Source organism: Hetaerina americana, unplaced genomic scaffold, assembly GCF_022747635.1.
Source record: "Hetaerina americana unplaced genomic scaffold, ioHetAmer1.1.p SCAF_21, whole genome shotgun sequence".
Lineage (NCBI taxonomy): Eukaryota > Metazoa > Arthropoda > Insecta > Odonata > Calopterygidae > Hetaerina > Hetaerina americana.
This window is the reverse complement of record NW_027286775.1, coordinates 2,771,298-2,794,395: the sequence shown is the minus strand read 5'-3', so window position 1 is coordinate 2,794,395 and position 23,098 is coordinate 2,771,298. Positions and strand designations below refer to the sequence as shown.

General features: G+C 36.7%; 1 protein-coding gene across 1 annotated transcript in view; it reads left to right on the top strand.

Moving 5' to 3' along the window:
• The first annotated feature begins 4,353 nt into the window (after positions 1 to 4,353).
• Positions 4,354 to 23,098, top strand: part of Agps (alkyldihydroxyacetonephosphate synthase) — a 32,159-nt gene continuing 13,414 nt past the window's right edge. Inside the window, exons 1-7 of the mRNA XM_071586216.1 lie at positions 4,354 to 4,799; positions 4,965 to 5,051; positions 5,155 to 5,291; positions 5,401 to 5,550; positions 12,355 to 12,506; positions 19,268 to 19,404; positions 21,672 to 21,850. Coding sequence (XP_071442317.1) covers positions 4,546 to 4,799; positions 4,965 to 5,051; positions 5,155 to 5,291; positions 5,401 to 5,550; positions 12,355 to 12,506; positions 19,268 to 19,404; positions 21,672 to 21,850 — 1,096 coding nt within the window. The 5' untranslated portion in view covers positions 4,354 to 4,545. The remainder of the gene's footprint in view (positions 4,800 to 4,964; positions 5,052 to 5,154; positions 5,292 to 5,400; positions 5,551 to 12,354; positions 12,507 to 19,267; positions 19,405 to 21,671; positions 21,851 to 23,098) is intronic.

The window sequence follows — 23,098 nt, the reverse complement described above, 5'->3', positions numbered from 1 at the left end:
TTTTGGCTACAAAAATGCATTTCAATAAATTTTTGAAATATTTTTTCTGAAGGATAAGTTTTACATGTTATTGACAATATTTGTGATACATCATCCCAAATGAAGTGTGCTCTAAGGAATCATGAAAGCAGTTACTAGGTGGCTCACATGCAACATTCATGTTGCCTTGCCATATATTGAGAATACAAACATTGCAATGATTTTGGATTTTCTCTAAGCTTTGAATTCTTCTATGAAAATTCTGAATTATGTATAATGATGATGATTACAGTTTTATTTATGAAAGATATGAGTCCAACAATTGTCAAAGTCTGTAATGATTTGATACACTACCATATAGGTGTATATATCTATGTGGAAGTGTATATTTTTGTAGGCGTTAACCTACAAAAACAATTTTAAAATGCGTGTGAATAAATTGGTAACTTTAAATAAAGTTAACCATTTTTAGGTGGCAGATTAATTAAAGTAAATTCTTCATATTTACTCAATGGCTGAAGGAAGGTAGGAGGAGTTCGGAAGCATTGCTTAACAAATTGAGGTAAGGTTTGCTATAAGGATGACTCTTTTGGGCTCACTTCTGAATATATTTTTCTAAACTGCGGTATAAAATGTAAAACGGTGGAAGGTATTAAGTAATCTCATTTTAAGGGGTTGGGTGATATTGATTTGTGTTGTGTATTTTAGAAAATAATGTCTATATTCATTTGATATTACTTAAAAAAATATACCTATATTCAAAGTTTAATTTTTGAAAAGCCTTAAAATGACCAAAATGATCAGGTCCATTCTAAATTTTGCTGATTTGACTATACTAGAATACTCAAGCAAATACAATTGGGCAATAGAATAATAAACAATTGGAGGACTTGTCTCAAGGCTGTGATAAAACATCAGTTGTATGTTCCTATAATTGTTCCTCGGTGGAAGCTAAGGTCCACGGTTACTACTGTATGAACTTCTATTTATTTGAATTGGTGAAAGAATGATTTTACTGATGAAATATTTCCTTTTTCTTGTGGATGTCAGAAATAATTGAAGTTTGAAGAGTTTGCATTAGAGGGATAAATAAGGGTGATTTATGTTGGCCCTTGGAATGACCATAGCCCAGCATGATGAATATACATTATGGAAAAATTAATTTTTAGATTATGGACACAATTACATTTTCATAGCCGACCCATGAAATAATTATTAACATGATGGGTAAAGGAAATAATACCACCACACTTCAAATTTTGTACTCTGTGAATCCCATCTAATGTAATTTCTAAATTTACTAATGGTTGTTAAACTAAGCTCCAAAATTGTGAGTGCTGGGCATTTAGCTGGTAATGGTGATGCATTCCTTTGCATAGAGAAGTATCACCATGAATTAATTAAGTGATTTAAAATTATGGATCTTAATTGTTTTATATATTTATTTATACATATGTCATATTTCCCTTGACATATCATTCCATTGTAATAAGTTGATAGAAAATTTGGCGTGTGACTGGCACTGGCTTCAATTTATTAGGATGCCTTTGGGATCCATCAGTTTCACCCAAGCTTTGTGATTTTTTGGGTATCAACTCTTCCTTGCAAGTCTTAGGCACAGGGAAAGAAGTGACCCATTAACCGTCACAACTGAATTTTTATGCCGTTAGCCTTAGTACTAGGCAAGCTGTATCATCTTCTATCAAACCAATCATTAAATTTCTCCCCTATCTACCTTGGTTTTACTATGATCATTCTGTTTCTCTTAATGTTGTTTGGCAGCCATGATCTGTTGACTTTATTGTTAGTCTTGGGAAAAATTCTTCCAAGGAAGTAGTACTAAATTTCTAGTTTTACAGCATTTTTGTTTGTTACTAAGCTATTATATTTTTTATTAAGGGTTTTTCATTTTAATGTACCATATGTATATCTCATTTCAGTTATGCCTGCCTGATCAATGCCAATCATGATAGGAATGTATTTAAAAAAATCTTAGGAACTTCTAGTAAATCTCTGACTGAACTACAGATCTCATGCGAGTCAAGGTTCATTGATTTATTTTTTTAATCCTCCACTTGGAAATAATTTTTCCTGAAAATTGCCCATTTTTTAATGATTTTTAGTTTTTCTTTTTGGTCGGGAATCCCCAAGCATTTCCAGTGAGAGAAGTCAATACTGGTGGGTTAACACTGAGCAGGGACCACTTTTACAGCCCAGTTTGGTTCAAAATATTGCATATCTAGATTATAGAATGAGGTGCATATTTGTGAGAGTTTATGGACGTTACCAAATTTGCGGTTTGAAAATTCATGTATATACAACAATTTCATGATAAAAATCATTCGCCTTGACCAAATGATTTTTACCCTATGGCGTTATTGAATTTTATTGCACAATTAGTGGATGACGTCATTAATAGTTGATGTTGCAGTATCTCCTGGAGTTTCTTGGAATTAATAGATGTATATATGCCCAGCATTAAGTTTGCTAGCCAATAGTTTGCAAATTTTGATCCAGATATGTACAATCTTAGCTCATTGACCATGAAAGCTTGAATTAAGTATGTAGTTTATGAAATTTATTTTTTCACTTTTGCCAAATTGAAAGTAAATTAATTATTTTAAATAAGATATGTTCATATTTATTGAAAATTTACCTTAGTATTAGCACCCCAGAGAAATAGATAAATGTACGCTTGAATTACAAAATTTTTAATAGTATCTGGTGTGTAAGGGAATATTTTGTCCACACCAGGGAAATCCTCTTTTAAGTTTAAATGGGAGTGTGTTCACACTCCAGTTCTCTGTGGAGTCTGCATTTAACTCCAAATTTGGGTAAATTATGTTTTTCAAAATTTGAGTGAGTTAAAACATTTCTTAACTATGATTTGACAATGTAGTACAGGAAGTCCATTTTCACTGTTCACAATATGAGCTAAGTATGCGTAAACCCTTCCTTCCTTAATATTATCCCTAAGCAAATTGATTATGTAATTGGTGCTTGGGTCATTTTTATATATTAATGGTAGGTCATTAATAAATAACAAAAATGAAATATGTTCCAATATTGAGTTCGGCATTCAAACTACCATGCTCACAGGTTAGGAATCTGATGTATTACATATTTCAATGTTATTTCCACTAAATCTGATCTTCCAAATAAGATTTAAACCATTAGAAGGCTAATCCTCTGACACCCTTGTATCAGCTTTGCACGATAGGAGGGAATAGTCAACAAGGTCAAAGGGACAAGTTAAACACAGGGACAAAGTAAGAGCCATCTCCCGCAGTTTCTTTTGGACTAAATTCTGGTTATCCAAGGTATAGAAATTGAAGCATTCATTAATACCCACTCCATAGATCTCCCTTTCTGATAATCTATGGTGAGTAGGAAATTATACGGAATTTTTCGAGAAACCTTACCAATTTATAATAAAAAAATTAATGCAAATAGTTTGGTACATTGAGATAAAAGAGATATTGGTCATAGGTATTTGTAACTGTTTTTACACCTTTACATTTGTATCCTGGTATAATCTTACTAATTTTCAATCTGTCAGAAAAAATTCCTCTGCCGTAAATGTGTTAGGGGTTCAGTTATATAACCTTTGCATTCCAACAACAATTTTCCAGGCATTACATTGATATCTGAAAAAGGTATATTTAGAAATCCTATGAAGGCAAGCCAACGCCTCTTTCTAATGATATGGATACTGACTGGTTATAACAATTCTTTATACGATCCCCTTTGCTTTGTTGTTTTAACATATCCAAGACTTCTTAAAAATAGCTTGAATTGATGGAAGTTGTTATCTAGTTATTAGCTAATATTTTGATATTAGTGAGGCACCGAGTCGGAGTTACTTCAGTGCTGCTTCTTTCAACCCAGCTAAAATAATATGTTTAACTGGTCCATCTAATTCAAAATCTGCTCGGAAAATTCGATTTACCCTTCTATTCAAGAGCAAAGTATGGGCGACCTCACATATCTTTAATTCAATTCGTTTTTGCAATGAGTATTTTCATGAGGTCCAATCGTAAGGGGGTAGCCCAAACCTAAGGGGGCTAATACTCGTCGCTCACAATCCCGCGGAATTCCTCCCGAGGGTGAGACCTAGATCAAACTCTATCCTATCACCGGATATGAGTCTCATTCTCCCGTCGCGTGACTATCTGAAACTCGTTCGTAATCTTCGAGATATCATTATTAATTTTCAATACAGTGGATTTCGCAATTCGCTTCGGGTCTGGTTCTTGCAGCTCCATGTTTGGACATAAAATTCCATTAATCCCCGCAATAATTTTACTCAATCAAAATGTTAATCAATTATTGCGTCAGAGTGCTGTACCGATGATATCATAACCATAATGATGTCAAGTGCAGCATTTCTAGGGTAGCGGGCAATTTTATGTATTTTGCCTTCTCATTGAACCTTTTCAGTTTTCCGTGGAGCGTTGTTTCGATAACTTGTAAATCCCACAGGTTGGCAACGCCAAATTTGTGGGAGTGATTTAGTAATTTGTGCGGGGCGTGTTGTTTTGGGCAGCATTGAATAATAATTTCGAAATGGCAGCGGAGGACAGACTACGAGTAATAGCTCGACATATTTCCGCGAGTGCAAACAGTAAGCAGCTTTCAGGTATTTCAGCCAGCCCACAGCATATTTTAGTTGGCAAACAATTATGTTTTAATAGTTATAAAACCCGTTCCGATTCTAATCAATCAAAATTATCCGAGGAAACTAATCGGGTTGAAAACGGAGAATGTTATTTTCAACCCGCAAAAAGTAAACCTGTAAATAGTGTTATACCGAAGAGTAGGTAAGTGTGATAGTGCCTTAGCTGTAGTGACTCACATTGTGCATACTATCTTTAGGCCGAATTTCCGTAGCCGGCACCGTGTAATTGATTTCATATTGTTTGCTCATTTGGTGAATTATTGAAATTAAACTATATAGTTTGATTAGCGTTGGTCCATATTCTTAGGCAAGAAGTATTGAAATGGAATGGTTGGGGCTACCGAGATTCACAGTTTGTTGTGAAAGACGGTGTTATTGAGTTTACCGGCAATAGGTGAGAGTATTAAACTAGTTTTAATGAAACCTTACAATCTTAGGTTTTTCTGAAAATTGTAGAGTTTAATTTACTTTGAAAGATTGTATATCCGTATTCATAGGTATCCGATTGGGAAATTGACGTTGCCGTATTTTACCCAGTGGGTGAAAGACATTTTCAATGCTGATCTCGGTAAGAGAAACTTGCCTCAACCGTTGCCGAAGTCCGAAGATTTTCCCCATCCTCTTATCAACAAAGGTAAAGATACATTCGGAAGCCTTCAAGCGACGAATAAAGAGTAGTTTTCAACTATTACTTCAATTCCATGAGCTATTTATTATTTAAAGAAATGGTTTTCTTTTCGCAGACTTTTTGGATGGTCTTAGTGAGATCGGGATATCATTTTCCATGGAAGGCATTGATAGGCTTGTGAGGTCTCATGGGCACACACTACATGACATTTTTGTCCTTCGGAAGGGTCATTTTGCCCGGATTGTTGACATTGTGGTGTGGCCAGGTTTGTGTCTCATTAGGTTTAATTATACCACTTAAGAGAAATTCACTTATAATAAATGTGCCTGTGTTTATTCTTCATTGCTGACGAAGAGACCGGCTCCTAGACCGGAAACGTCAAGCATCACCGAATTTCACATCCTTTTCAAATTCATGCATGAAGTTTCTTGACTCTCAGGTGGTGGTTGATTTAAATGAAAATTAAAATTGACATTTAAATATTAAAATGGTAAGAAATATTTTGAATACATAAGTTAGTGGAACTGGGACAATTTACTGACATATATTCCTAAAAGACGTACAAATATCCAGATTCAAGGTACAACTTTCCTTGAGGCCAGGGTAGTATTGTTTTAACTCAATGGAAACGATTAGTCATTATATTTTCAGAAAAACATCCTTGACTGGAAAACACAGGGCAAAAGTAATAATCCAAAATGACCGTTGAAAATGTTGGGTGCATTTGTCTCTCAAATACCTGCTTAAAAACAAATGATTTATACAGGGTTGAATAATTTAAAAAAATATTTAGCAATCCCACGAGGTCTTCAAAGCCTTAGATGCCCTGGCATTGGCTTAGCTTCTCATCAAACAAAGAGCTCCTTCTTGTTTAATTCATATTGTGTATGTTATTTTTGTCTATTCAGAATTCATAATCATTTCAATCCAATGATTGAACCAGAGATTTACTGACACAACTCCTGCTCTTATTACTTTACCTGCTGCCACAGTACTTAACCAGAATTTGAATATAAGGTTGTGTAGTCAAGGAATAAAAGTTGGCTGGATGGCATGGGTTGGTTTCGGTGGTTGTGGTAATGCCCTTCACAGGGTACATTTATTTCCCATCAAGGTGGTTTTTCTGTCACCTTTGGGTTGGGTGTTCATGATTGTAAAATATGTGGCCTGAAATTATTCTGTAGGATTGACTTTAAGCAAGCAAATGAAAATGATTCGAGTACAAACCAAAATATTGCAACCTAAAGTCAGTTGTATTAAATAATTGATCTGGTATTGAACAATTACATTGGAATAATCATGTTGTTGATTTAGATGATGGAGCATTTCTATAGCATTGGAATACTTCCCAAATGGAAAGTTTTGGACAGCCCCTTAAAGAACTAGACCTTTTAAGCCTTTTCATACGAAAGACAGAAAATGACCAACATACGAGTATGAGCACCATCAAGCACCACCAGAAACATCCATCGAACGTGCGTTCCTTCAAGCATCAACCTTATTAAGCACCTTGCCCTCCTTAAGTTTTTCAAATTTTCCATGTAGGAATAAAATTTGATGTATTAAAAAAAATTAAGGAGAAGCCACCTCCATCATAATGCATAAGCTATTCCACTCATTGATAAAACACTAAGATGCTAATATAAACAGTTGATGAAAGAAGACACTTTGCGTTTCCACAAAGAATTTATTTTTATTACAACCTAGGTTTTCTTACAGCGTAAGATCTTTAGGTTCCTGAAGATGCTGCGCTGTAAGGAAACCCAGGTCTTCATGCAAAAATTCTCTGTGGAAACGCACTGTATTTTTTATTTCTGTACTGGAATTTATTTTAAAAAATATTTCCAGTCGATAAATAATTCCAAAGAAAGTATCAGGTCTTCAAATGTTGCAAAAGTTTGTTTAGTGTATCTAGAGAGAGCCAATGGCTGTCTCAAGTGGCATTCATTGATTGCTCAATAAAAAGAAAAATGGGTTAATTTGAGAGACGGGGCTGATACAAAATTGATACACGTCAAGTCCTAGTGGGTAGAGAATAGATCAGCTTTACATGGGGTATGGAGAGAGAATGCGCCAGTCACTAACTCTCTTAAATATGTGCAGGACATATGAACTCAGAATATTGGAAAGTAGGCAACATAGCAAGCATCAAATGGAAGTACAATGTAATATCCCCAGTTCCACCCAAACTTTGTGATTTTTTGGGTACTAGATCTTACTAGGAAACCATAACCGGCACAGGGAAAAGAACTAGCCCCCAACCCTAATGTGTGAATTTCACGAGCCCCATGTATATTATTATTATTAGGTAATCTACAGGTTAAGGTAGGTTTTTGGATGGACATAATTACTAATTAAATAATTTGTGACCCCTAGCAAAACACAATTTCCTACTTTACATCAGGTCCCTCTTCAGCTCTGAGTACTTTCTTCCTCCGTCATCCCGTCCAACATCCCTATCCTGTTCCTTCCCTTTCCTCGTTTGCCTAACATTCTCCCCTCAATTACAGTCTTCAACGTCCCGCTGCCGGTCAGTACCCCCTTCAGCCACTTTTCCTGCCTCCATAGGATTGCTCCCAACAAACCCCTCTCTTCGCCCACCATACCAAGCACTTCCTCATTTGTTTTCTTCTCTGTCCATTTCACCTTCTCCATTCTTCTCCACACCCACATTTCAAAAGCCTCCAGTCTACGTCTATCCTCCCGCTTCAATGACCACGTTTCCGCACTGTACATAGCTACGCTCCATATCAAAGTTTTTACGAGTCCTCTCTAAATATCCTTACTCAACGTCCCTGTCATCAACTCCCTCCTCCTTGTGAAAGCCTCTCTGCCTAGCGCAATTCTTCACCTTACCTCCCTACTACTTTGACCGTGTTGGTCCAAAACACTACCCAGATACATAAACTGTTCTACCTGCTCTAGTTTTTGCCCTCCTATTTAGATTAGCCTTTTTCTTTCTAGAAAATCGCATAACCTTTGTTTTATTAATATTGATTCTCATCCCATACCAGTCGCACTGAATTTCCAATTCACGAAGCAATGCTTGCAGCCCCTTGGCTGACTGACAAACTAAAGCTTGGTCATGAGCAAACCTAACTGATTTGAGGAATTCCTGGCCCACTTTTATTCCAACCTCCAGTTCTTCCTATGCCTCTTTATTCATTTCCTCTGCATACAGGTTGAACAGCAACGGTGATAATAGGCAACCCTGCCTTGCACCTCTTCCTAACACTGCCCAACCGGACTCCCCGTTTCCCACTCGCACCTGAGCAGTCTGAGACATGTACAGGTTGCGGATTAGCCTCCTTTCCCTCCAATCTATTCCTATTTTCTGCAATATACTCATTAGTTTTTCCCAATTCACTCTATCAAACGCTTTTTTTGAAAGCTATGAAACAGGCAAATACCTCCTGGTTGTGTTCTATATTCCTCTCCATTAATAATCTCATTACTGTAATGACATCACGTGTACCTCTCCCCTTCCTAAACCCAAACTGATCATCCCCTAAGTAAACATTTGCCCAACTCTCTATCCTTTTGTTTATGATCCTGAGAACAACTTTAGCTGCGTGGGATATCAAACCTATTGTCCTGTAGTGCTCATATGATTTAGCCATTACCTTTTTCGGAATAGGAACTAAAACTGATCTCACAAAGTCTTCCGGCCAGATTCCTTCCTCATAACTACTACAAATCAGCCCATATAGCCTCTTCCTCCCACATTTTCCTGAACATTTCAATAGTTCCGCGGGAATGTTATCCACCCCCACGGCTTCATCTCCCTTAATGCCCTTTCTATCTCATAGTCTAGTATGCCTGGACCTAAGCTATTTTCCTCTGCGTCATATTCTTTTTCAATGTCTAACTTTGTTGGTCGAAGTTCTTTACTATACAGTTCTTCTATATACTCCTTCCATCTCTCTTGTATCTTTCCTGTGTCAGCTATTACCTTACCCGCCTTATCTCTAACTGTTAGCATAGATCTCCCTTTCTTACTTCCTGATAAAGATTTAACTTTTCTGTACAGTGCACCGATTTCACCCTTCCTCTGCAGACTTTCCATATCCTTGCACTGCGTCTACCTCCATGCTTCTTTTGCTTTATTTGTTGCCCCCCTCAATTTATTGTTCTTATTTTTTTGAAACGGACGCTACATTTCATAATAACTAAATTGTGGTCAAAGTCCGCATCCGCTCCCGAGAAGCTGTGCGAATTTATCACACTGTTCCTAAACCTGTGTCTAACCAGGATATAATCTAGCTGATACCTTTCTGAGTCACCTGGCATTTTCCATGTATACCTGCGTCTTTTGTGGTGTCTAAACCAAGTGTTGGTGATGACTAGCCCCTGTCTCCTGCAGAACTCAACTGCTTTCTCCCCGCGGTCATTCCTCATGCCTAAACCGTAGTCCCGGACCTCATCACCATCTCTTCCATCTCCTACCATCGCATTCCAATCCCCCATCACTATCAAATGTTTCCCTGCAGGAAAAAATGCGATTATGTCCTCTAACTAATCGCAAATTCTATCAACCTCTTCTTCCTTATAGTTACTTGGTGGCATGAATACCTGAATAATAACCAAGTCCGTCAGTTCTGCTTTTATCTCTACTGGTAATATTCTATCCGTTACCTTCTCTATGCTGACTACTCTTCTTCCTACCTCTTCATTTAATACTATGGCAACCCCTCGTTGACTCTAGTCCCCGCCGCTGTATATTTTTCTATACTGATCGCTCCAGTAATACCCGCTATCCTTCCATCTCACCTCGCATAGACCTAAAATATCTATTTTTCCCCTTTCCATCTCACGCTTAAAACTCTTCAATTTCCCTGTCCTCATCATTGTCCTATTATTTCACGTTCCTATTCTAACTAATTTGTTCATCTTCTCCTGCGTCTTCTGTCCTGCTGCTGCTGGTTTTCCCTTGCAAGGGTTTCGCAGGATGACAACCGCGGAAGCCTTGCCTCCCCCGCTGCCGGGCACGACACACGGCCGATTGGGCCGAACCCCGTAGTTGCCAGGACTCAAAAACTGTGTATTGTCCATTATTTAAATCTTGGGATTTAATAATTGAGGTGGTTTCCCATTGCCTTCCTCAATAGTGTTTTTAAGGGACACCATCACTTACTGGCCGCCTCACTGGGGTCAGACGCCATTGCAGCCGCCTCACTGAGGAGCAGACGCTGTGTGGACTACCTTTCGTCTGACTGGTAACCTTTGACCTATCTGGCATGGGTGACCCTATCAGGAGCAACTATTATTACTCCTGCCAGCACAGCTCTAGGGGTAATCCGAATGCAAAAGCCCTTCTACCACACCAAGGTTGTAGTCCAGGGAGGGGACATATATACATATCTATACTCTCAATCCGTGGCTTCCATCTCTGCAACAACACCCCCTCCCAACAGAAATACTTGGACCTGCTACATGACTCACCCAGAAAATGTGGGTACCCTGAAAAACTGCTGAACAGTAAAATCCTCAAACCGTCAACCCAATACACTCCCCTCCCCAAACCAAACCACCCAAAATGCCCTAATCTTATCACCACTTTCTTCCCCAGAACACACAAATTAAATTAAAAAATTAAGAATCTAATCCGCGACCTCTTCCCAATTATTAATGACACTCAGTCCACATCACTTTTATTCCTACACTCTACTTCTTTTTCATTTAAACGCCCGTCAAACTTGCGAGACATCTTCAAGTACACAAAACCGACTGCGATCATCCCCATCTCTCCCCCGCCCCTATCCACAACATGCAACCGCCCACGCTGCAAATGTTGTCAACTTCAAAGACCCTCCCCCTCACTCAGTACCAACTCCCAACCGCTCGCCACCTGTACCTCAAAAAATATTATGTATCGCCTCTCCTGTAACTTCTGCCCTGCCCTCTACTTGGGCGAATTCACGACCGAACTTTCCCTCCGCATGAATAACCACCAATATTCCACCAAATCTCCCACCTTCCTTAATTATCCCATCCCTACTCACACTGCTTCCCACAATCAATCTTTTGATGACTGCTTCTCCGTTTTGGTGATTGAAATCCTTCCCAAATCTGCTAGTATAATAGAGGTGAGAACCTGCCAGATGGCGCGTATTTGGGTGGCCCAGTCATTTAAACCGCCCGGGCTGAGCAAGCCCACTGAATGCATCATATGGCTGCCTACATATCCCCTCCCACCCCTTGTTCATTTCCTATTGATCCCTTACCTCTCCTTCCCCCACCTCTCCCCCGCACATCCTCTCCGCTCTTCCCCGAGAATGCCATTCTGAAGACGACAGCTGAGCCGTCGAAACTTCAAATATCATATTGTGAGTGTCCTTTCTGTGTGTCTCTTTAGTCTAAAAATCTACATCTATGTTTTTATATATTTGTGCGTCGCCTAAGAGCGTTCCATTTCGAAGATATTTTATACATAAACCATAAACACAGTAATCAACCCGAAGGTCTGTTTAGTAGGTGATGGTAGAGTTCACCCAGTACTAAGCACTATACGGCATGTGAAAATTCACACATCAGGGTAGGGGGGCCAGTTCCTTTCCCTGTGCCGTGTCATGACTCAGACATGTCTCAGACTGCTCAGGTGCAAGTGGGAAACAGGGAGTCCGGTTGGGCAGTGTTAGGAAGAGGTGCAAGGCAGGGTTGCCTATTATCACCGTTGCTGTTCAAGTACTCAGAGCTGAAGAGGGACCTGATGTAAAGTAGGATGTTGTGTTTTGCTAGGGGTCACAAATTATTTAATTAGTAATTATGTCCATCCAAAAACCTACCTTAACCGGTAGATTACCTAATAATAAAAATATATAATAATAATTGAACCCGGCTTCCTCCGGTCAGCAGTCCAACACTCCACCCCCTGGACTACCGCGACCCAATTATATATGTATGTATATAATTATTTTTATGAAGTTGTAGTTAATTACTAATGTTTGTACACCTCATATTATGTGTATAATCTGACATCTCTGTTCTTACTTTCACGGCTCTTCATCCCTTACCATTTTATGTTCCATTGTAAATAGTGAAAATTCTCTCTCTTTATTGAAACTAACAGCTTGTCATAGTGATGTGGTGAAGGTGGTTGAACTGGCCAATCGTTACAACGTGGTGGTGATACCTTTTGGTGGTGGCACCAGTGTCACGGGAGCTGTGTCATGCCCAGAGAATGAGAGTCGCACCATTGTCTCTCTGGACACCACCCAAATGGTTGGTAGTGTAGAAAATCAAATTTGACATTATTAATCAAGCAATACCCTTTGGTTATTATGCCTTAGTTTTAACAACAGAAGTCTTCTGAAGGAGTTAGAATGAAGGCAGTTAATGTGAAGGTTATCATAATATTAATAATTACATTTAAAAGTAAATACAATGCTAAATTATTGCTTATAAAAATTCAGCACACAATACAGCCACTAAAATGCTTTTTGAAATGAAATTTAACAGAAATTGTAATGTGAATCTTTTTTGCTGAGAAAATTGTGTTCCTGCAAGAAAAACAAGACCTTACCGTGATAAAAAAATTCATTAGAGCTATAGTTATGAATGGGCTGAAAATATAGATGGTGGTATAAGAAAGAAATTGACTTGGTGATATCTATTTAAAAATGAAATTACGGTTTAGAATATTTTTATTTGAATTTAATGCCACGAAAATTGTTAAGATATTTATTCACAGCCATCAAAAGATGATTTGTTAAAACATGAAGGGCATATATTAGTGCATCTTCTTTTGATGGTGATGTAAATGAGGGGTACGGTGCCTATACTTTTATGTGTTAAAGTGCATAAATTGACTTAAAGGCATGGTTATTATAAGAATATTTTCTGATGTTCAGGTTCCCCTCAGCAGAAGTAATGTTTACTGTGGTGGGGCAAAGTTTGGTGATTTTGTGGTTATGGACATGGAAAAGACATTGTTAAAACATTAAAGAAATACACATTGTGGAATGGAATAGTATTTTGACTCAAGTGATGTTATATGAGCTCAGGATCAAGTAGAAATATTATTGATCCACTTCTAGTGTCATTCATGCTAAAATTAAGAAGCATATTGGATTTCATTCTGTCCATTTATTTTTCATTACTTGACCACATGTTTCATTGCTTGAGCCTTATCATCGTGTATATAATATAAAGGTTGAGCAAATGGATCATATACAAGATGTAATGTATAAAACTGTATGTGCAATGGTGGAGGGAGGCTGGGAGGATAAGGAGAGTGAATTTGGTGGGAAAAAAGGAGGTTGGTCGGATAGTCTGAGTATGGTTATCTCTACTTGGGATTTGGTCATTAGATGTCTAAGGCTGGACTGTTTGGGAGGTAGATTCAAATTAAGAAGGAAAGAGTGATGGAATGCCATTCAATATTAATGTAGTTTAGTAGGTTTATGTTGTTTTTCTTGTTTTTTATCTCCCAATGCTCCAGTGCATTGATTAAACTGTCCTTTGTTTTTGGTGTGCAGTATTTTTCATTGGAGGTTACAACTTTCAAGCAATGCAAACAATAGTATTTATTTATCCTGTGTCAAAATTTATTTGAAGAATAAAATTAGTAAAAAGATGGAATATAAATAAAATAAGCATAAAAATGGAAATAAAATGTGTTAGATATATGATGGTTCCTTTAAAATAGCATTTTTATAATAATAATATCTTTAATAGTCGTGTTGTGTTTTATGAATTATAAAATCTAGAGCAAGTCAGAAAGCATGTCACATATAAATATGGGTAATTCTAAGGATTTATTGTTGTAGTTTAAAAATTCTTCTACAGTGCAATAAGACGTAAGGAGTAAGGTCTATACTGTGAATATAATTTAAACGTAAAGATGGGATATTTTAAATTTTTGAAGGGATGATTATAAAATATGATCTCTCACTGGAAGGGTCACCTACCTTACAATTTTGTTGCATGGCATGATAAATGAACACCCAGCTGCCATGTGGTGAATTCATCATTGGTGGATAATAATGTTCTCTAATAAACTTTCGAAGGTGAAACTTGTCTAAGCAAGGTAAAGTTAAAATTTCAAGTGATTTACAAAGGGGTTTACAAGATTCCCTTCTTGGCACTCTTGCCATGAGCCATATCACCTTTTGCTGTAACAATAATAAATGAATGAATGATGATCCCCAGAAGATTACGGCACAAGTTAAATGAGCCTATGAAACAAAAGAAGTCTTTGCCAGTTTCCCCCTTGTTTTGTAACAAGTTCATTCGTTTTGGGGCGGTCATCAGTATGGGGAACAAGGGATTTAATTAGTCTACATGTTTCTCTTGTTCATCACCAACACAGCATTTATAAGAGCCTTGTCATTTTTTTTTAATTTCATATAATTCGATTTGCCGGCATTCAAAGTTAGGTTGCTTTGAACTCGCCATTTTAAAAATATATCAATTTACCTCACGTTGAAATTTATCAATATCCCTATTGTTCGCAAGTACATTAGTATCATCCATATAGAGGTCAATTCCTTCATTTTCAAGTAGCTAATGGTAAATTATTTATGAGCCAGTATATTTTATTAAGGAATCCCAAAATCCATGGCTTTTAGTTTTGAGCTGTAATGAGTCCATATATTTGAGTCTTCAAAGGTAACTGCTACTTCCACTGACTGTTTTCTATTTGAAAAGTTGGACTTGAACCAATCATAGATGGGGATTGGGTTGGTGCAGTGACTAGCATACTGGCTTCCCACCCAGAGGGTCTGGGTTTGAATCCTGAGGCCACAGATCTTTCTTCAGTGGTATCGTGATCCCTACTTGAGGTGCATTATGGAGAGTGCTTTTAAGTGACGTCATTGATCAGATGGGATGTTGAGCTCTGGACCCCTTGGTGTCTATCGTTGAGTGTATGCTAATGCCATTCCTGGGTTCCTCTCCACCCCTCCTCATTTCCCACCCATCCCTAATGGTGCAAATGACCTCAGATGTCAGTTGCCTCCCCTAAATCTACCACCACCACCAATCATAGGCTTGCCTCTTGCTCATATTTCTCCTGTCTCATCAGTAGGAGGACATGATGGGTATAATTTTGACGTATAAGCGCCAGTCAGTTCAGTGGGGAAATACTTACTGTTATGTATTTTTTCCCGCAGCAGCTATAGAAAATGGTTTCTGTTATTAGAGATTTCAATAATATCATAGTTTTGAGTGTGTGGTAAGAATAAAAATAATTTGAACTTTTATGCCTGACAAATATTTTTTGTAAATTCTGAATTGAAAAATCAGGGTGCGTCTAATTCACTGGCAGGTATGACATTTACATTTGTCATGCATACTGGAAGTTTATATTATTTTCCCATTGAGGTTTTACCTATTTTTTCAATAAATGCTCCGAAATTACTATTGGAGAAATTTTTGGAATGGAGAGTAGGGAGCAGGATTGGATTTTACTTTTCAACTATTTCTCCATTTTCATAGGTTTTACTATGAGCATTCATGTGTTGTTCCCTTCCATTTTATCTTCGAAAGGAAAAGTCTTTTAATATGTTAACACCATCAGGACAGTTCTTTCCATCGTTTCACTCTTTTCATAGCATGCTATTCATTTCAGTTTTGGAAGAGGCTCTCTCTTTCTTAATGTCTCTAATTTTTTGCAGAGAATTTTCGTTTTTATATCTTGTTGAGAGACTATTAATCATTAAAGTGCCAAAGTCCCTGTGAGTGGTGTTGACGAATTTTCCCAAAAATGCCAGCTATGCTCCGGGTGACACTTTTCTCAATGGCTATAAATATAAAAAGAAATTGAATAATTCTCATGTTTTTGCTTAATCCTCTTTTTTGGAACGTCATTATAGAAGTTTTGTTAACTTTGTCTCATAATGATCAATTTTTGAATTTTTATGAATATTTACATACTGCCCCATCAAATCTGCTATAATTTTTTCTTTCACATTAAGTGGGCCTTTTAATTCCATTTATCATGTCAATAATTGTCGAAACTACATAGTTTGGACGATGAGGAAAATTTTGCTAATGGAAATTTTCATAAATGCTTGGTATAGTAAAAGAATTTTTTCTAGTTTCTAAGCAGAAAAGAGTAGGTCCTTAGCTATCATGGTGCGTCTTTGAGACATTCCATTTGACACCCTCATCTGAGAAGATAGAACCCAATTATGGATAACGGAGGGGAAGCTATTATCATCTTACAATGAGTTTTTTCCCTTGAAATGTTGGATACTGCCTAAATTTGAAGTGCTGTATATAAGGCCCCCCCCGTGTTCCTGGGATGGGATCGCGGAGAATTTTTGAAACAATTGATGCCATCATCTGAAGAGATATGGACCAGATATCCTCTTGAGTCAGCCATCTTGAGTCAATGAGGGTAAACATTCTTTACGAGGGAAATGCTAATTGCTCTATGGGCCACTTGAGGGCTCATAAACACAACTAAAGTTAATGTCTCTCTGCATCGGTGCAGCGAAACAATTTTGCCGCAGTAAGTTTTTTGTTCATTTTCCTTCAGAGCACAATGCTTACTAAAGATATGTTTATTGTAAAATGTAAAATTTTTAGTAAATTATTATAAACAATGTTTTTGTGGCCATTTTTCATTAATTCTGCATTTCTCATTAATATAGGCTGGCAATATATCCGTGAAATAAAACAATTACTCCTGGATTTCAATGGATTGAGACTATATTTGCTAGCCATGTCTACCTTGACATTGACCAGAGAAATCCTATCTCTTTTCAGTATGAGAAATATTCTAAGTAATGTATTTGTGCCTATCACAGTATGATTTAAATTGTTTCATCTCTTACCCCTTAGTGTCTTTTCATCACCCTTATTTAACAGGCCTTTTTCCTCCTTTCCTGCCGTATTCTCTGTTGGTTCAGAAATCATATGTTCTGGTTCAAGTCCATCGGTCTTGTTTTCTGTCACCCTTGCCCTTACAGCTTTCAGGATATCTTCATTTCATAAGTTAACATATTTTGGGTTAGTTCATAGCAAACACAGCCCTTATTCATTTTGCTGTTTTTTTGAATCTTCTGAATTCCAGTTCCTCTTCTATTTTCCTTTATACACTCTGTAATTTCCTTTGCAAGTCATTTTGTTAGAGCGGTATAATGACCCTGATTCACCCTGATCCTTCAAAACATGGCGATCGTTATACTTTGACGAAGATTCAAATCTTCATTTGCTACAATCTATGGGAGCCTTCTTGGAGAAATCATAGGTTAACCTCTGACAAATATTGCATGTCTATGTCATTTCTATGCTTTCTTTTATTACTTTGACTTAAATTCGTCAGCCTGGAGCATTAATATGAAAGAAACTTTTGCAATTTCCTTCACAAGTCATACTTGTGTTCTCAATTGAACTCTTTTTGCTTGAGTTAACACTGCACTTTGTTTATTGTTGACCATTTTGTTTATCAAATTGTAAGTGCTGCAAATTGCAAGCATTGCAAATTTAAAAAGTGGAAACCCTGTAAATGATAAAAAGGGAAAGAGTGCAATCTAACTTATTTCATTTTTTATTATTAAGATATTCAGTGATATCATGCCTATTAATATTAATTTTATAGTGTGTATTATCAGATTGAATTTGAAGTTAATCTTGCAAAAATTGAGCTTTAATTCCTCAATATCATTGTAGGTCACATTTAAAAGTTGATATTTTTTCAGACGTATTGCGATTTGTTCACTGTTGGATCACATTCCTACTATCACATTATCTGAATGGATGAAAATCAGATTGTATTTTTTGATTGAAAAATCTTGCATCACCTGGCACATTTTTTAGCTCTTCCTTAGGAATGGAATCAGTCCCGTTCCAGGGAAAGGGCTAGTGCCCAAAGTTGTTGTTTGCAGTTTTTGGTTATATCTTTGCTCTATTAATATAATAATACTTAATATTCATCTTTGTATTAATTTCTAGTTTTGAGATGAAAATATTGTCCAGAGGCTTTTGACCGTAGCATTTTTCAATTCTTCGTATGATACATAATTTTAACTTATTTTTTTCAAATTACTTGTCCCATGAGTGATTTTAAGTGTGTTTCATTGTTTTTTTTGAAGCAGACTTTCACAAATCTGCTTTCTCTTTAAAAAATTGTTGTGGTTTATAATTGTTTACTGTGAGTCACTAATTTGTGTGCATATTAATAAATGACTGTACTTCAATTACAATTGAAAATGTGAAATTTTTACGTGTAAAAGTCATTCATCTTAGATTCCATTTTAGACCAGATCACTCTATTTGTAGCGAAGTGCGTTAGTCAGTTAACTGGCCGGGTTGTCCTCTGACACTGTGAACTTCTCATCAACTTTACTGACTGGAGCACTCTGCAGGAATTCAAGAATTCTGGGTTTGAATCTTGGTCTAGACGAATGATTGTTATCTTGTGAAACTCTTGCATATGAGTAGACATGGTGGATGACCCTGCCAAAGTTGCTGTTGCAGCATTTCCAGAAGTTTCTTTACTTTTCTTAAAATTACTGCTGTTGAATTTCACCCACTGTGGTTCAGTTATTAAAAATAAATCCACTGGGACTATTAGGCCTCTCAAAATAGTCATTTTGGGCCTTTTTTCAAAATTTTCTTGATTAGTATCAGGATTATTCAACAATTGAGTAAATGTTGTAAAATTGGTAATAAGAGGATAAAAAATGTTACCAATGTGGTTGTGAAAGATATCCTATTTCATTACACATTAGTGCCATTTTGTGTTCCTAATGTAAAAATTTCTGATGAGGGTAGAAAAAGAAACTGCCCTTTCACATTAAGATTTAATACTTCAAACGACCATGGTTTTCATACTGCATATCTTATTATTACTATGCATTAAATCTTTTATGTGGAAGTGCAAAGTTTCTTTTTCTAACCTCATCATGAAGGAATTCCACAAAGTTAACCCTGAAACTGCTATGTAAGAATTTCTGAAGAGCAAAAAGAATTTCAATAACACACCTTGTGCAATAATTTATTAATCTTTTTGGCTATGCAACTTATATTTGCAGAACCGAATTCTCTGGCTTGACAGAGATAACCTAATTGCATGCTGTGAATCTGGTATCATAGGCCAAGATTTGGAGCGTGAATTGAAATCTCAAGGATTTACTACTGGACATGAGCCTGATTCATATGAGTTTTCTAGGTAAGGAATAGCTAAATAAGTTCTGAAAGTTATATATTATCATTGAAGTTAAAAAACATGTATCTTGCTAAAAAAAATTTGGTGGAAAGATGCATTGTTTTTTTTACTTCAGTGATAATGGATTTCTGCTAAGTTAAGCCTCAAAACTTCGAATATATTTTATATAATATTTGCATCTATCCATAAATTTAAATCAAAATGACGAAAGCTTTTGGTTTTGGTGTATAAGTTATTGTAAGAGCTAATTTTTTATATGATACTTATGTCGAAGCCCTGTTAGCTTTTTGAAAAAGTCATTTTATGAATTATGCAGCAAAAGAAATCATTGATCCTTTCTCTACTTTGAAAGAACTTGGGCAATCATGAATGGAACATATTTCTATTGTTTGCAAATGATCTCTGTCATCAAGGCATCTAAAAATTAAATCGTTATAAAAGTTCCAAGAAACTGTGGGAGATACCGCAACAGTAACATATAATGGAGTCTTCTGCTAATATGCATTTCAATGCAACAATTTCAGTGTGTAAAAAATCATACGCCTTGACTGGGAACCGAACCCGGATCCCTCAATGTCCAGCCAAGTGCTTCAGCTAGTTAAGCTATCAAAATTTGAGAGTTTAAGAGGACGCCTCGATAGCTTAACTGGCTGAAGCACTCGACTGGATATTGAGGGATTTGGGTTCGAATCCCGGTCAAGGCACATAATTTTTACATTCTGAATTGTGTCATTATTAAAGGTTGATCCCATTGTTTTATAGTCTTCATTTCTCTGTTGAAGCACTTATGCCTGTTCACACAGAATAAGTTCTGGAATATCAGTAGCCTCTCACAAAGCATTTATTAAGAAATCCTGAAAGGTGAAGACAGAAAAATTAAAATTAGTAGCCATATAATGAAGTGAGTTCACGTGTTGATATCCTAAGCTAGTACACTTTTGTACTGCTATTGATGGTTGCTCATAATGTATCTGAAGATGTGAGATTTTTGGTTATAATTTGCCCGAAAGAAGGTTAGTTGGTACATGAGAACATAATAACATTCCATGAAATTATTTCCAACTATCTTGCATTAAGATATCTATCATGTCAACTTCCCCTGCGAGCGATGGCATAAATGCTCCACTCTGGTACTTCATGATTTAAAACTTTATTCAGAGTGTGGCCAGTATTCCTTGAATCCTTGAAAGTGAGAGTAAAAAAGCCAGGAATGGGAAAATCTTGAAAAATTATGCAAAAACCTGGAAAACTCAAATGAAGTAATCTCTGTACCTGAAGTGGGATTTAGGTAAGCCATTTAATTTTAACACTATTTTTATTAAATCATATAAAATTCAAAACAGGTATCATGGCACAGTTAATGTTCATCTATGTGTTTTTAAAGCATCAAATGTAGAACGCCGAAATCCCAAGGGAGGTATTTTCTCTACCATAAGTAGGATTTTGATAGAGGGGAGCTGTCAAATTTTAAAAATGACTTTTGAAAATCATATCTACCAATGAATGTCTTTGCTACTGTGGAATATGCTGAAATATTTGGCAATATAAATGATGCTCCGCAGGTTGAGTAACTCTGAGGAGATTAGGTAGTAAAATTGGTGACATAACACCTTGTAAACAAATTACTGTGCTAGGAAACTTGGAAAAAACTTGAATTAGAAACCATATGATGGCCACCCTATTATTTAGATTTGATTTATTAGCGGTTGGTGTACCAACTTAGGGTTGGTTTAAGTTGTATGCTGACCTTACATGCTGCTTTACTTGTAAGCCTTGCTTAAAAAATCCTTAAAGCTACTATCTGCCTTCCTTTAATCCATTCAAAATGCCTTTTCTTTTTCTTCCTCCATTTCAGTTTACCAGCTTTGTGCTCTCTACGTAGTGTCGCTTTTGGCTTATCATTGTCTCTCAGCATCTCTTTCATCCATTTGCCTGCCTTCTGCAAATTTCTCCCCAACAGCGCTGTCTCTCTCACCCACCATATGCCAATCTTCATCATTGGCTTTACCTCCCGTTGATTTTTATTTCCTCCATTATTCACAATGCCCTCAACTTGGAAACTTCCGTGATTGATGGTTGAGGCCGAGACTTTGTGGAAATCCATTGCGAACAGGAGTTTCACGAAATAACTTTGCAGTTTCCACATAAAATAACTGTTTATTTTCAACTAGTTTCGCTACACTGTAGCATCTTCAGGAACGTACCTGTACGTACAGGTACGTTCCTGAAAATAAAAAATTGATTATCAAGAAATCTCTTTATTCTTTCAGTCTTGGTGGTTGGGTAGCAACTCGTGCCTCTGGCATGAAAAAAAATGTGTATGGCAACATTGAGGATCTTGTTGTACATGTGAAGATGGTCACACCAACTGGTGTTCTTGAAAAACAGGGACGCGCACCTAGACTGTCGTGTGGACCTGATCTTCACCATGTTGTTCTGGGTTCAGAAGGTAATATTCTTAGTGCTGTAACTGTCTGGTCTAAGAAGGGCCATTAAGTGTGTGATGAATTATAAGTTCATACTTTAAATACTGGTTAGTCTGGAGTCAGTTTTATAGGGGCAATTATTATGTGTAAAGTACTGTAAAATTGACCTTGACTTAACCTCTAATGGTAAATTGATATTTAGAGTAGCAGAAACCATTATATATGCGTAATTTATATCCGAGGTTGGCTGACAAGTATTCAAATGATAAAAACCATTTATTAAAAGTACTAACCATAGATGACCCCATGAAAAATTATTAGATTCCAGAATAACTGCTCTTTGAAAAAATATACCCAGTTGTATATGATTTCCTTTTTTTGCCAGTAAAATAGTGGAAATTCTTGTGTCGATATTCATTCAAAACCAATGAACAGCGTTGCCTTAAGACAAATTTTCGAAGCTGTTTGGAATTTGAATAAAATTGAAATCTGAAAACCCATCAAATTGCAAATACATGGAGCATTGGAGCATGCGTGGCTAGATCTAATGGAAAGGGACAGAAATAAATATAAAAAAAAGGCAGACACAAGATTTTTGGGGAAGTTGAAATGGCAAAGGTGATAATCAGGAAATAATTTCCTTGACCGTGACTTGAATTATAGATTTTCACCTTGCTGGACCAATTCTGTCATTGACCAGGACTTGAACCACTGACCTTTGACTTTCCAGGCCAATGCTAGCCTTGATGGGCTGATAGCTTAATTGGTAGAGCTTTGGCTTGGCAAGTCAAAGGTCTTTGGTGTAACTCCTGGTCAAGGAAACTTTTTTCCACTCTTGATCTTCACCCTTCGACCTTCCCCACCAACCTTGGGGGTCTGTGTTGATCATACAAAAATAAATGCATTACTTTTGAAACCCATCCTTTAAAAAGCCAATATATTCATCACTGCAAGCTAGTCTCTAATGTCGTCTTTGGTCACAACTTTAATATGTGCATGAAATTGTGCTAAGTTTGTAAATTGACTGGAATTCTATAAAAAATATGGAAGTTTATATGCAGGGAAATGGATTTTTAATAAATGAGTTTACATTGTGAAATGACTTGAAGTGCCTTAAAACCAAAGCACGATTACTACAAGTGTGGGATGTTCTAATGCCATGCATTTTTATTTTGCTTCCTGGTATATGCTCAAAACAGCAGTATTCTCCCCAGTATTTTTCCTGGAGATGAGACATTTATTTTATTATTTATTGCTAGACATTTGAGATT